Below are 16201 nucleotides of genomic sequence, written 5' to 3' on the forward strand. Positions count from 1 at the left end.
AGGCCCAAAAACATTGTTAGCATTTATTTTTCCAGGAGGAAATGGACTCATAACACTTGACAGAACGATTAACACCTAAGGAAACAAGTTATAATGCTAGCTCTAACTTCACACAGACAAAAAGACTACTTCCCATACTACTTCCCATACAATCATTCTAATTGTATTCTGAGGCACAGTTTAATCCAATTTAAAACTGTAATTAAAAATCATAGCCATCTAGTGCCTCAGATGTGACTCCAAGTTTTCCAAAGGCTTTAAATCCAATCATCAAGATACCAGAAGAACTGTACTGAACTTTTTTCCGCTGTACCTATGGATATGTTCAGATATATTTTTTTTAAGACATGAATTAAGGCTCTAAACTTCCATGCTATATCCCCCAACTCTGAAATGTCACTTGGGAAAGAAACTTTCAGACAGTAAAGGTTTCCTGGTAGTCACCCTAATGAGTGACAGGTATGACCTTGTACATTTCTCTCCCTCCTTGCCCCAAATTCTGTTCCCATTTACAATAATGTTACGTGGGAGTAATTCATTCATTAAAATATTTCTGGCTACTTTTGTAAACCTCTTGTCCTGAGGACCAGGGGAATTTTTTTTGGACTGACTGACAAGAATGACTTTGGTTTTGACTACACTAACGACTACATCCTTAAACAAACACAAATAACAGAGGAGCTTCAGCCCAGAAAATAATTTCCCCTAAACTTCTAAAGAAACTGGCAATGGGATGATTTCAAAGTTTGAACAATTTAAGGACTTCTGAATTTAAGAAGACACCTAAACTCAAAATAGGAAAACAAAAACATACAACTGAACAGTTAGCATTTTCCTTCGTCATCGTATCTAAATGCTCATCCTGGCACCTACACAACGAAGTAATGATTCCACCAGCAGCCTAACAGATGGCAGGCACAAAATGGCTCTAACCTTCTCTGAGAATGCCGCAGAAGAGCTCCATGAAGTTGAATTTAGCAGGATGGGGGCTGCTATTTTCTCCCCGTTACCTCCTGCACAGCACGGCTGTCCATAGCTCAGAGCACTACATCTTAAGGTCTGGAAGTACAGTTACTCAGTTTAACCCTTTCAGACAAATAAGGGTCTTGAGTTATTATGGAATCCTTTTTCTGCACGGGATTCTGTTCCACCAAATACAACCCAAACTTTTGATCATAACAAAGCAGGCTGAGCATGGTGAAATATTTTTAGGCTCTCTTTTCTTCTATTAGCATTTAAGAGACAGTGGAGCACCTTTTTCTTAGACAGTGAATTATATTTTTCTTAAGGACTAGAGGCAAAACATTAGAAAAAAAGAGTTCTCATACTGCAAACTCCTTCTGCCAGCTAGCTTAAGGATAACCCCTTTTGGGAGAACAAACGTTACTTCTGAAGTTGACAGAATTGCTGGCCATGGCATCAGGATCCCCTGGGGAGCTTGATGCATTCCTGATGCAGAGGCTGCAGCCTAGAGTCTCAGGGGGTGGGATCCAAGCATCAGTATTTCTGAAGCTCCTCAGGGGGTTCCTATTGGCAGTCGAGGAATGTAAGAAATACTGCATGTTAAAAATTAAATACTGCATTTTAAATTTCTGTCAATTGTTTCTGTAAGTTAATTTTTATTCCGAGTCCTCACCACACTGGGTTTGTCATTCTTAGGACTCTACCCCTCTATCTGCCTCAGTCTCTCCAAGGCTCATGTTAAGGTTCTGGCGTCTGCAGGATTAGCCAGAACTAGTTAGCATGACCACCCAGACATCAGGGAAACAAGACACTGATACTGCAGCCCTGAATTCAGGGACGTCCTCAGATCAGGCTGTAACAGAACAGTCTGAAAGTAAAAGACTTTTATGCCAGAAAATCCTGCACCCTGCAGTCATTGTGCACTGTGTGTGGCTCAGATGAGAAGGCGGTCTCATGCAGGGCAGCTCCACCTTTCCGTATATAAGGCTGAGGCTGGAGAGAACCCGTTATCTTCCAAAAAGGGATGAGGTGCCCCCCACTAATTCAGACATGATTACACAACCGTGCAATCTGCTGGTGAGGCTCTGGGGCCATCAAGCTATACATTTTGTGCTAAGCTCTCCATTATGCTATGCCTCCTGTGCTATTTTCTGCATCCTTTAAGCAATCATGGTGTGATTTACCCAAGAGGTAAATGTGTCTGATCTTACCATCAATTGGTGCCCATTACTGCCCTCTGTCAGTACAATGAAGGTGCAAGCCTCCTGGAAACCCACTGGATCAAGTCAAAAGAGAAGACAAATCCTGCCTTTCTCTTGCATGCAGCAGGTACTCAGTAAGTGCTGGATGAACCAAGGACTCTACCCCTACAGGCCCTCAGGCTCTAACAAAAGAAAGGCATCAACAGGGCTTGGACAAGGCACTCTGGAAACCAGGCACAGAAATCCACTCGCATACATTCAAGTAAAAGGCGGACAAATAAAAGGATAAAGGCAAATCTCACGGAAACCAAGTACAGAAGGTATAGCTGAGCCTCACAAGCAGGTCAACAAGCAGTTGCCCTGTCTCTCCCTCCCCCTTTGGGACCCCATGACTTCACACCACTGTTTGTGCTTCATTTCTTCTTGCTCCGCATATCCTGGTCCTTTGCTCCATTAGCACATGGCCCATTCTGTCACCCAGTAACAGCAGCTTCTGCTTAATTCTGGGAGAAACGTTAACGGCTCAACTTGGGGGAAGTGGGGAGCTAACATCATCTGGCTGGTATAACACTCTTATCTGGGGCTGCTGAAAGGACTAGAATCACTACTACAAATGATAAACACAAGCTCTGCCAGGCGATGTGATACCCTCAAGAAATTAAAATTCACACATAAGTATTAGTTGTGACACCTTTATTTCAGAAGGACGGCAGGATTGAATTTCACAGGTATACAACTGATTTATAGCTCTAGATCACAGTAACACTGAATCAAAAACACTTTATCCTGCACAGAAACTTGGCACAGAAATGTTCACTTGTAATCTACTTACGTTTCACATTATAAAACTGGACATATAAAAACACTAACACAGCTGGGGAGACAACAGCTTACAGATCTAAGTAAATCATTTGTAGCAATATCTCGGTTATCTTGAGGTCACAGATCAGACAACTGCAGTCGAGGATGAGGAAGTAAGTTAGAGGAAGTAGCAGAGCCACTAAAATAATGTCACCAAGTCAATGCAGCAACGTTCGTCCATTTCACTGCTGAAAAAAGCCTCCCAAAGACTAACTCAGCTCCTGTTTACTGTTACTTGACATACAGTATGCAATTACAGCAATTCCCAACTCCATATAGTAAAGGAGAGCAAAGTTCCTAGAGACAGGCAGAGTGAAGGAAGAGAGACACGACAGGGAACAGTGACGGAAAAGAAGAAACTACGAAAACCATGGCAAAACTCAAAGAGCAGAGCCATTCAGTGGAGGGGCTTTAACAAACTTAAATAGGACCTGAAAGAATTCAAAACATAAATGATGACTCTGAAATGATTTCATTATCTTCAGTAGATTCTGTTTGCAAAAGCAGGGAAATGTATACTAAATTAGGAGGAGGCTCAAGAGGGAGGCAATATGGGGATATATATATACGTAGAGCTGATTCACTTTGTTGTACAGCAGAAACTAACACAACATTGTAAAGCATTTATGCTCCAATGAAGATGTGAAAAAAAAAAGAGCTCCGTGTAAATGGCAGAAATAGAGCAAAAAAGATGTGACACTTAAAAGAATAACCTTGAGTCAGCTATACCATGCACCCACGACGTCTGATAAATGGGATATTACTACGCAGGTACTGCTTATAAAATACACAAAGCCATTTATATCAAAAGAATATAGCACCTTTTTATTCCCACGATTGAAACCATAAAAGCCCGTTCATGGTAAATAGCACCTCAACCATGTAGGGACAGCCTCAGTCAGCTTCTCTGTGCATGAGAACTTTATATTATGTCCTGAGTGATCAGCTGTATTGATCAGTAGGCCCAACTGACTATAAACCCTTCTTCAATGATAGAAGACACAGAGGCCACAAACACCTCCCCTAAATCACTGTTTCTCAAAATCTGGTCTGCGAAACAGCACAACCAAGACTCCTGGTGAACTCGTTTTAAAATGCAGATCCCCGAGTCCCAAATGAAATTCCATGAATCAGAATCTCTGGGGGAGGCCCTGGGAACCTGCAGTTGAGCCCACCTACCCAAGGATTTCTGGTACAAGTAGAAGCCTGGGAATCACTGTAATACATCTGCACCTTCCGTGTGTAGGTTCAGCAACCCAGTCAGGAGGAGACTGGTCAGATCTCTGAATTAACCCTTCCCACCCTTGTTCCTAACGCACCCAGTAAGGCTATACTCCCGGTTTTGACATTTTACAGATAATCAAATTACATGTGGACTTCTAAATGTTTTATCACAGGAAGAAGATTCTGACACATAATAAAAATAAAGTTTAACAAGCCCTAACTAATTTTAAAAGGAGCATACGATTTCTAAGCCATATATGTGAAACCTGAAGTAATGGATGCCTGCGGGGGTGGGGGGTGGAAACTGAGGATAAGTGTCTGATGCAAGTTCAGAGGATTGCTTGGGAATGGGGAGGAAAATATATGTAAAAGCAGTCTTGGAGGAGAGGCAGAAAGCAGCTTACAACCAGAATAGGGAAACGCAAATCTCTTAAAAGTTGGCTGAGATGTTTAAGCTGGTCCTTAACACTCTTGAAGCAAAGGCTGGAAACTACTGGCAAACATGTTTTGTTTGGCAAGCACAATGTTTTAAACAATCCTGAATTCGTTGCCAACACATAAAAATTGGGTGATTTCTTTCTTTTTTTTAATACTATCTTTTCCTGGAAAATTGGAAATTGGAAGAACTAGAAAAACCAGCCACTTGGCAACACTGTGCTGGAGCCGGGCAGCAGCTGCCCACCTTTCACCACAGCCACGGTACTCCTGGGGTCTCCCCACTGGCCGCCAGCCTGCTGCACACATCACATCACCTGCCAGACCCCTGCAGGCATTTGCACTGGCCACGTCAGCTTCAAGGAATTAAGGCAAAAAGTCAGCCTCTCTGTGCTTCACTCTAACAATAATTCTTACTCCAAAGATACCTTCCTACCTTGGAGATGTGAAGAAAGGAATCAGATAATATCTGCAAATCACCCAGAACTGTAGTGTTCGCTGGCCATTGGAATCACCTAGGGAGCTTTAAAAAATACTGCTGACTGGGTTCTACCCCCAGAGATTCTGACTTATTAGTCCCAGATGTAATAAGGTAGGCAGCAGGAGTGCAGAAAGCTCCCAGGTGGTTCTAATGGACAGTCAAGGTTGAGAACTGCTTTCACAGAATGCAAGTTGTTGAGTATGAAGGGTTACATTCATTCTTTCTTTTTTTTTTTGGCTGTGCCAGGAGACTTGCCGGATCTCAGTTCCCCAACCAGGGATTGGACCCAGACCCTGGCAGTGAAAAGCTTGGAGTCCTAACCATCAGGCCACCAGGGAACTCCCAGAATTACGTTTATTCTAACGTCAACCTCCAAGTACAGATTTCTCGCCTCTCACCTCTGTGATAATTCACATCACCTTTTATTTGTGTAAATGCGTTCTTATTCCTAAAGCCTACCAACTGCCATTTACAAACTGGAAAAAGGTCAAAGCGTGTTCTGGTTTCTACCATTCATTTTCCCTCCAACACAACTGAAGAATGAAACACTAAGGAAATGAAGGGAAATTATCCTAAGACACAAAACTCAGGCAGCACAAACAGCTCAAATGCAATAAGAGGAGCTCACAGTGGCAGGCTTGTATTAAAGTTTAAAAAAAGATAAAGAAAAATACATTTAAAAAAACAATTGCTTTGAAATTCATCATTCACTAAATGGAAAATTTTTCAAATATTAAAAAAGATAATTTCCCCAGGACTTTCCAGTAATGGCCCAACTTGTTTTAACTTAAGACAATGAATTCCAAATTATCGCCCCTCTTCAAGCTTTCTTTTAGGTAGCGTGCATTTACATTTTGGCTTCGGATCATGGGGAATGCAAACTCCCGTCACCTAATTTTCAAACAATACTACTACATTACCTTACATTAGAAAAGTATATTTCCAAAATGGTTTCAAGTAGTAATAATAGCTTCTGTTTACTTCTGTGTACCACGTAGCACGCTAGGCACTTTATCACATGATCTCCAATTGTTCCAACAGCCTCATAAGGTTAACTCTATAATCCCATTTTATAAACCTAAAAAAGGAATCTAGGAAAGATCTTTAAGAAAGATTTTAAATTACATACGTAATCACCGAGCTGCTGCGTGGCCCTGCTCAGATGCAAACCGGAGTCCTTCTGACTCCCAAACCTGTGCTTTTCATACCAAACAACCTTGTTTAATCATCACAAATAGAAAGACCTGTGCCCAATTATCCCCATTTGCCCAATGAAAAACAGAGAGATCACATCATCTGCTCCACAGCCCAGAATGAGTTAGAAGGAGCCTGTCGCCCCACTCCCCAGGTGCTTTTAAGGACCAATCACAGTTCATGTGTTATATTATAAAAGCTAGCTGACAGCAGGTAGTACTGATGGGGAGAAATCAAATGCTCCTGATTTCTGAGAATCTTCAACATTACTGTGAATGTGGCTTAACTTCAACACAGGTATGGTATATTCCTGTCTGTTCCAGGCCACCTAAGAATCAGGTATCAGGTTTAAGTCCTTTATTTGCCCCAGAATCCTCTCATGAATCCTATGAGCAACGACGGAGAGAACAAACAGGCAAAAGCAGCATTTTCCATGCCTCTGGCCCATCCTTGGCTGCCCCAACACCGCCACCAGGCACTCAGCAGGACATCCTGAAGAAGGGCAGACATCACCTTCTATGGGATTTTTCCTTTATTTGTAAAACCGTCGAGATTATGCCATAAGAATCAGCCAGAAGGTCTCAGCTCCACGAGAGCCGCTATCTGAGGTCGGCTCCCAGGGGGAGTGCATCATGTCATATCCCGGCAGAAAGGTTTCCTCTTCTGTAAGCTGCCAACACCGCATTCTTATACCTGTATTTCGAAAACTGTGTCTTTGGATGTGTTGTGTCCGAGAAAAGATTCTCGAGCAAAAGTAGACACAACACAGCTTCCCTGCAAGAGAAAGCAAACAGGCTTTATCACCTAATAAACATGTCTCAACAATCAATACTTATTTGCCCTCTTTTCTGAAGCAACTCTTAAGAGTCACTTGAATTCTATCACTATGGATAATTCTTGAAGAAATTGCATTTCCGCCTCCTAACGATCTTCAAACGAAGCAAGCACCTCATTTTATTAATAAACTACCAACTGCCCAGAGGAGCTGGTTCAAAGGGGAGTTAAGATCTAGCTAAAATTAAGGTCTTACTCATTCCGATGTGAAAGAACTCTACTGTGTTTTCGAACCTCACCAAGCCCGGTCTCCCAACTGCCAGCAGCAAGAACAAACAGATGTCAGAGCTACTTGTTTTCTTCAAAAATGACAGGAACTCAAAAATCTATCACATGGATGTGTCAGCAGCAACACCCCAAGCCCACTGATTAGTGAGATTTATGCGCCTCCATTTTGGCTCAGGACAAAATCACTTTCTAAGCTTTTTAACTGTCAAACGCCCACTCAGATATACAGGCCAGAGAGATCTAGGGAGCATCTTTAGTGTGAGGTGCCCTACACAATGTGGTCACGTTCTATGTGACTTTAAAGTATGCAAATTTGAAATGTGGTAGAATATAAAAATATTAAATAATGTCTCCTTAGGCACACGTGTGCAGGCCCGTTTTTTTAAAACATTAAGATGTTTTTTTAAAACATTAAGAACTGCAAAATTCCAAAGCTCAAAATTTGAGTACACTGTATACGGCACCTACGCTATTGCCACATCCCAGTGCTATCTTATCTGCTAAACAAAATGCCTATATTCCTACCCCATTCATGCACATGCATTGGAACTTTATGAAGCAATTTTAATGATCACTATTGCTGGTATCTTAACTTCCTTGCTGTGATTATTTTAATGCTTTTTTATGCCTTAAAATAATACCATCCAAGTGGTTATGTTGGCGCTAATGCAGAAAAAATAAACTCTTGCACTATTAACTTTGGAATAGAGGTAAGATGTGATCAAATGCTACATTAAAAAAAGGCCAAACCACCACCACGAGGCCACCTGATGTTAATTTAGGCAAACTCTAATCCCAGGGAGAGACAACTTTTTCTTAAAGGACCAGACAGTAAATATTTTAGGCTTTGTAAGCTGTAAGATCTCTGTCACAGTTCTTCACTTTTCTGTTGTAGCTGGAACATAGCCAGGAACATAGGTGTTTTCTAATAAAACTTTATTTACAAATGGAGGCCACAGGCTAGATTTGGCCCCCAGGTTACAGTTGGCTGACCTCTGCTCTACAGCTATGGAGCTAATCCCCCCCCAGCCTTTTCTTTTAACGTAGCATTTTACTGCTCATAAAAGGTAGTTCCCCCATCTACAAACATTCTCCCACTTCCAGTAGATATAATTTTGAGAAAATAAAAAGTTCCATTAAAACAGGTGTATTTCAAACTTGCCAAACTTTGTAAAGTCAGTCAAGAAAATGAGCTAAAAGTAATAAGCTGGCAACAGCACTGCAGCAACAGCAATGCCTCAAAATGCTCCATATCATGTTTTTCGTGATGCTTACATAACTGTACATATGTGTCAAAACTTACCAAATCCTACATTGAAATCAGTCATTTTACCTGTGCACAGATGATACCTAAATGAAGCTGATTTTGAAAAAAGCTTAAAGTCTCAGCAATAGCCCCTAATTTGCAGTAATTATAGATCCAAGTGGTAAGAGTATACACCTCTTACTTCATGTTTGCTCCTGAGAAAACTGGTCATAAATTATGACAGTTCCAACTATGTAAATCCTTCGGGAACTCTGTTGCATTAAATGCACCTGTCCTGCACTAAACTAATAGTTATCCAGACCTCAACTATTTCACTTCAGCGAGGAGGAATTGGGTGCTTTTTAGAAACAATACAGGGTGGCACAGTGGTTAAGAATCCGCTTGCCAATGCAGGGGACACAGGTTCGATACCTGGTCCAGGAAGACCCCACATGCCGTGGAGCAACTAAGCCCATGTGCCACAACTACTGAGCCTATGTGCCTCAACTATGGAAGTCTGTGCACCTAGAGCCCGTGCTCCACAACAAGAGAAGCGACAGCAATGGCAATGAGAAGCCCGGCACTGCAACCGAAGTAGAGCCCACTTGCCTCAACTAGAGAAGGCCCATGCACAGCAACGAAGACCCAACACAGCCAAAAATAAATAAAATACAATAAATTAAAATTTAAAAAAAAAGGAAATACAAAGCCCTGAGTTCATGACTTAGCTCTCCACCACAGTAAAAGCAAAACAAAAAAACAAAACCATGGGTCATTTAAGACAGGAGGTAATACTTGTTTAGTTTCCTCTTTCCCATTAGCAACACTTTAAATCACAAACACAAGTTGATAATTTCAAATACGAGTTGTTGTTGAATCTCAACTCTTTTCTTTTCAGTCATCTTTGCTCCACTGTGGAGCCTGTCAACATTCAAGCAGGGGGAAGAAAAAAAGAAAAAAGGGCAAACAAGCAGAAGCAGAGATGCTAAAATCAGGGAAAGGCCCCACAAAGAAAATCATTCCTCCTCTGATTAATCTAAAGTCGATGGAATACGTGACAACACTTTCAAAACCCCAGCTATTAGCTTTCGCGGGGCTTGCGTTTCATCTGTCTCAAACTCAGAGATAAGAACTTATTTAAAGCGATCGTTCTCAAAGTGTGTTCCATGGATCAGCCTCACCAACATCACCTGGGAACTGGCTAGAAGCACAAATTCTCAGGCTCCCCTCCCTGCAGACCTAATGAATCAGAAATTCTGAGAGTGGGACTCACCAAGCTGTGTTTACCAAATTCTCCAGATGATTCTGATACTCACTAAAGTTTCCAAATCACTAATTTAAAGTCTGAAAACCAATGTACACTTGTAAGTGGAGTCTCCTCGCCCTCTCTTTTAACTTGGAGCTGACTTTAGATCCCACCCTGCAGGATAAGATGGGCTCTGGGCTCAAGTGCACAAGTACTAGTGGCGCTTGGTGAGCCTGACAGGAGGCCAGCCTGGAAAAACAGGGGGATATGGCCAAGTTCTTCTCCACAGCCTTTCCACGTACAGAGATGTGGGAGCACGCCACATTCAGATTCCATGCCAACATTTTTTGAGCACCTGCCATGTTCTGGGCTTGTGCTAAATGAAATAATCTTGCTTAGCCGTTCCAATAATAAATAAATGTATTAGTATGTGTTATGTATACAGAGGCTTGATATTAATCAGAATGGAGTCAAACCTGCAAACAAGCAGAAACCTTTATAATTCTCCAATTCTCATTCACAGGCCTGGCCAGCATGCTTTGAACGCTGAGGTCCTCGTACACAAATATTCCTTGTGCTTCCTCTTTGGTTAACTGTTCTCAAACTTTATTGTATATCAAAATTAGAGACCAAGTTGCTTATACAAAACCATGTATACTCTAGTTTTAAGTCAACATAAGGAAATTTGAGGTAATTCTGAACTACCCACAACAATGTGTGCTCTACTCAAAGGTTTTACCTTCTCTCAGACGTTAAAAATCAAAGTCCAATCAATCTTGTAAGATGCAAATCCACTATACAAATTTATTTTAGGCTTTGAGTCTCTCAGATAATTTTGTTCTGCCCTTTCCACCATGAAGACCATTGTCCTTGAGGCAGACAATAAAAACTTAAGGAATAAAAAAAGGAAGTCATTCCAAAATCCCCCTGCTTATCTGTTAACCCTACATCACTTGCCCTAAAAGTGCCATGTGCTACAGCACAAGTGCTATATTCTTCATCCTGTGCCGTGGCAGACATCGCTAATCAATCATAGCACTCTTACCCAGAGCTGGAGAGTTATTCTCAAGGCCTTGGAATCCTTCTCAATAGCATTTCAGGGAGCACCCCTGCCCCCAAATCGGGAGGAGTATTCATGACTCGTAAAATGTCTGTATTTCACTGGCCAATCAACATGCCCCTGTCTTGTTTTCTTTTAAACAGTTGAAGCAGTTTAAAGCTGCTCCAAATACAATTTTAAACCCCTCCTTTCACTGTTCTCAGGACAATAAAATTAAGCTTCAGTTAATTCTGAACTGCAGTCTCTACAAACCTATGCCACCTTGAGGGTGCTAATCATGGTGGATTGTGTTAAACAGTTTAAACAATTTGAGTGCAGTTGTAACCCAGAACGTAGTACAAAACTGCTTTGAAAATCAAAGAACCAAGTAAATAAAGGTACAGAACGGATAACAAAAACCTGTGAGGCAGTATCCCACGCATATAACGGGGAAACGTACAGCATGAAGAGCCCAGGGAGGCTGATGCATAATACTCAGGCTTATAAGCATGAAGACATGGCTTGAGTAAATAATTCTGATTTTGCTTTTGGTACTCACTGATGATTCTTTATTCAGCTAAGGGGGCACCACACTGTTCCTTTAACAGCATCTCCATTATTCTAATTCCCTATGGAGAGAAGAAAGAAAAATCAAAATGCCACATTTCACGGACGAGCACTTTTACATTTATCACCACCTTTCCCTTCGAGGAATCCAAGCCATGGCCATATATTCTTTTCAGAAAAGGCTCGTAGTCATACTTTACATTTTTATAAAATTCCACTCAGCAATTTCACATACATTATCTTCACATGGGCTCAGAACTACTCAGGGAAGCAGGCAGAGCAGAACTGTGAATCTTCCATTTTAAATCTAAGAAAGCCATCCAAGGGATGTTAAGAACTTCCTGAAAGTGGCCCAGTTACTGAGTGGCACTGCTAGCGCTGGAATAATCATGGTAATAGTTAATACTACAACAGTGACATTAAAAATCACAGATCACCATAACGAGTATAATGATATCGAAAAAGTCTGAAATCACTAAAATGTGACACAGAGACACAAAGTGAGCAGACGATGCTGGAAAAATAATGCCGAAAGACTTGCCTGATGCAGGGTAGCCACAAACCTTGAGCTTGTAAAAAGCGCAATATCTGCGAAGTGTGCTAGAGCAAAGCATGATAAAACGAGGTACGCCTGTGCTCACTGAACACTTACAAATGTGTTAGACTCACTGCTAAGGTCTGTATGTGCATTATCTGAGGTAGTGGGTGCAGGGCGCACCACGGAGATACCCCCAGGGCTCAGGCACTCCTCCCCCTTCTGCCAGCACCATAGACTGGCACACAGCTACCCTCAGCGAAAGGGAGATGCATTCCCTGAGGTCATGCCCCTCTGCAGAGGTGGCCCACATCTCATGGCTGGTGGGTATAGTGTAGAAAGGCCCAGCCCCCGCCCACAATTCGGGACAACTCTGAACAGCATCCCATCGCCACAGTTCCCCACGGGATCAGCTGGGACCTACATCACAACTGCATCGCAGTTCAACGTCACCTCCTACCTAATCCTGCTTGCCTCGCTCCCTTACAAGAGTTGTTTCCGAGAGCCCTCTCCAGTGACCCTCCACATAAAAATGTCCATCTGAGTCTGTGTCCGAGAGCCGACTAGGACACCTTGTTTAATACACACAAAATCTATGAACAAGTACTATTCTTACCCCTGTTTTACTGATGAGAAAAACAGAAATTCAAAGAGAGTTAAGTAATTTTCCCAGCGTTATACAGCTATTAAGTTATAAAGCCAGGGAAGGAACAGACACTGAATTCTGGTTTCAAGGGCACCCCTTAACCTTGCAAGGCTCACCCCATGACTGTATGTATCGAGCTGTTTGTACGCATCAAGCTGACTACCCACCCACCCCGGCCAGTCAAATTCTACCCTGGAAGAAAGAGGAAGCAGATACTCCCTCTTTCCTCCTTCAAGGACAAGTTCTGTACCAGAGGCTGAACCTTCAGACGGAAAGGCAGGATTGTGATGTAATTATGAACTGGGGTGTTTAGGAACTCAAAGCTGGATTGTGGGGAATGGGACACGATGCTCTCAGGGACAGGAGTGTGGATGACAGGGAATAATAATGATCAACACTAACTTAAACTGCAGGTCCCCAGGCCCCGCACAGGAAGGCTTTGATTTCATAGGACTCAAGTAGGCCCCAGAGAGCTGTACCTTTAACAAGTACCAGTAACTCGCCATGGCCAGGCAGGGCTGGGAGACACTGAGTGGGCCTCCAAGTGAAAGGCAGGGACTTCTTACCTGGGGTTTGTTCTGAGCCACGGGAGGGGGATGCACCTCGAGAAGACAATAAAATATATTGAGTACCAAAGTACACTGAACAAAATCTAACGTTTCCTTGAGGTTTCCGAAGGTCCTTCAGATTCTAGCTGGCTGTCACCACAAATACTGCCACTAGCTGGAGAGGAGGAAGTATTAATTAAAGGATCTTGACAATGCCAAGGAGCACGGACTGTGGGGTGAGCCAAAACAGTAGACTGTAGGACCAGGAGCCCTGTTGTCAGAGTCAAGAGACCTGGGTTCTGGTCACAGCCCTGCCAATTATTCTGCTGGGTACCTTAGGCTAATCACTTTTACAAAGTTGTAGCTTAGACCAGAGAGCTAAGGGGCCTGGGAGGTTGACTGGATAGTGCAGGCACACACCAGAACTACTGGGGGAACCCACAAAAGCGAGTACAGATTCCCAAGCCCTACCCAGACCCATTCAACCAGAACTTCGAGGGCTGGGGCATGGAATCTGCAAACATTGCTCATGTGGTTCTGAAGCACAACTAGCTCATATACTAGAATTTGTAAAAAGCAGCTTGATACCACCTCTGCAAGCCTGGGAATTCAGGAAAGAATTGCCCTTAATCATTTGTGAAGATACAGTATATACTCTTGTACTCTTAGAGCTACTCACCTTTTTAAGAATTAGGGGGAAAAGGAGGGGTTGGGGGATGAAACAACCAGTGGAATGAAATTTAACTTAATTCTTAACCTAAGATCTGAATTGTGCTCGCTTCTGCTCTCTCTCACTCAACCACAGAACAGTTAACAAATATTTATTGTGTACCTGCTGTGTGCACTGGAGATTAAGTGAACAAACCTAAGTCCCTGCATTCATGGAACTTACAGACTAATAGATTTCATTCCCCTTGTCTCAACTTCTTTTGTTTGTTTCAACAAACCCCTGAGCAATAATTAAATGCCTGCCTTCTATTTTCAGGAAGAATAAAAATAGCCATGTTACCTCACAGTTGCAAGCTTCTTTTTTGCACAGTGGGCCCATAAGTCTTGTCGGTATGTCTTTAAAACCAGAAAAGCAGACTCCTTCCTTAGGAAGTGAGCACAGGTGAGCTCTTCCCATCTGTCTAAATTAAGAACGCCACCATCTACTGAGCTGAGCGCTAACTGACATAAGTGAAGACGCTGGGGTTTGCCTTGGGAATTGAAAGACATTATTTATTGAATCAATTATGCTCAGACTGTGACAGTTGATTTTCTTTCCCTTTTTTCCCCCTCTCTCATACCTCTTTAGTCTTTTTAAGCAGAACAGTTAGAAACAGAAGGTGGAGAACAGGGGCAAACAGAGAGAGATCTATAAATGAATTAAAAACAAAAAACAAAAAACCTACCAGGGAGGCCAAGCCATTATTTAGTCTGTCTCTTTGGTAAGGAAGGACCAAATCAAAACCCAATCGATAGAGTCCTTTCGAATAGTTTCAATGCTTAAAATTCAACCCCTAAGAGATCAGGCTTAAAGGGGCTAAATTTACACCACTTATCACACAGTGACGCCTGAATTGCAGAACAAATATTACGTGGATCCACCTTTATAGATAGAGCTTAACTTAAAAGCTTTTTGGACTAACAAACCATAAACCAGCTTGATTTTATTATGTCCTTCCCCTCCGAGAATTTTTTCTCCCTGTTACCAGGCCATCTTTTTGTATTTGCCAAGGTACAGACAAGGGAGCCCTCTCAGGCTCATTTCCCTAATACCAGGGCTGTGCTGGCCAGACACGTTCCCACAGAGGAGTCCCAGAGTCACGTCTTTCAGATTCAAAACACTTCACCAATTCCCCACTCCAGAAGTATCTGAAAAATAGCTGATTATTACAGAAAACGAAAAGCTTGCCTGAAGAGAAGGCAGAATAAGTTGGAACTAAATGTGGCTAGATCCAGATGCTATCTTTATTCTGTTATCCAACTGATGCTTCCTTAAGAAGCTCTGATTTACCTATGAGTCCCCAAAGAGGGCTGCATGAAGGGAGGACCTGCAGAAGCTGCTAGAAGATGAATGGTTTGAATAAGACCCAAGCCTGGTTATGAGTGTGACATACAGAGTGAGGGGAAGGTCCAAGCAGAGGAGAAGAGGGTAATATTAGACGTTATAAAAATTACAAAGTTCTTGGGGAGTTCCCTGGCCATCCAGTGGTTAGGACTCTGTGCTTCCACTGCCAGGGGCCTGGGTTCGATCCCTGGTTGCGGAACTAAGATCCCACAAGCTGTGCGGCACAGCCAAAAAAAAAAAAAAAATTACAAAATTCTAAAGCACTTCTCAAAAGACACATATATAGGGAGCTCTTAACAAAAGAGAATTGCTCAGTTAGTTATCACAATGATAAAAGATTGGCCATAATTAGATGAAGAACAACTGTTTGTGTACTGAGTGTTTACCAGAAGCTAGGTACTGTGATAAGCAGATTACGCACTGGAAGACCTCTCCTCCCGCCACTGAAAACAAGATTTCTTTTGGATCATGGCTTTGGAATAAGTACCGGAAACAGTATCCATGCCCATTGTGTGTAAAAGACTGCACTGCTGCTGTGAGGAATGAGATGCATATAAGACTTGATGTTTCTACTCAAGAGGGCATCATCGCTCTCTTGGGAGGAATTAGAGGAATGCAAAATAACTGAAAAACAACATAGCCTCTGAGAAACATTACCACACTTGGGAAAACAAAAAAAAGGTCAATGGAAGAAGGGAAGTAGAGACTGATCTTGCGTGAACGGAGGACCTGCAGAAGCTGCTAGAAGGTGAATGGTTTGTATAAGACCCAAGCCTGGTTATGAGTGTGACGTACAGAGTGAGGGGAAGGTCCAAGCAGAGGGATTAACAAAAGGCATGGGGGTGGGAACATCAGTCCATGTGCAGTTAAGCGGACTGGATGCAGCAGGAGATGAGACT

The 16201-nt window shown here is 42.4% G+C and overlaps 1 protein-coding gene across 3 annotated transcripts in view; it reads right to left on the bottom strand.

The window, feature by feature from the left end:
* The window catches only part of PRELID2 (PRELI domain containing 2), a 137856-nt gene that overhangs the window by 50239 nt on the left and 71416 nt on the right, over nt 1–16201 (bottom strand). Inside the window, exons 6-7 of one of the 3 annotated variants that reach the window (XM_019924632.3) lie at nt 11513–11582; nt 2844–7134 (exon numbers count right to left, since the gene is read on the bottom strand). The exons of 1 other annotated variant lie outside the window; for it this stretch is intronic. In XM_019924632.3, coding sequence (XP_019780191.1) covers nt 11523–11582 — 60 coding nt within the window. In that variant the 3' untranslated portion in view covers nt 2844–7134; nt 11513–11522. Of the gene's footprint in view, nt 1–2843; nt 7135–11512; nt 11583–16201 lie in introns of those variants that run through there. One more of the 3 variants, XM_073802658.1, reaches the window with a different exon arrangement.

Source organism: Tursiops truncatus, chromosome 3 (genome assembly GCF_011762595.2).
Source record: "Tursiops truncatus isolate mTurTru1 chromosome 3, mTurTru1.mat.Y, whole genome shotgun sequence".
Lineage (NCBI taxonomy): Eukaryota > Metazoa > Chordata > Mammalia > Artiodactyla > Delphinidae > Tursiops > Tursiops truncatus.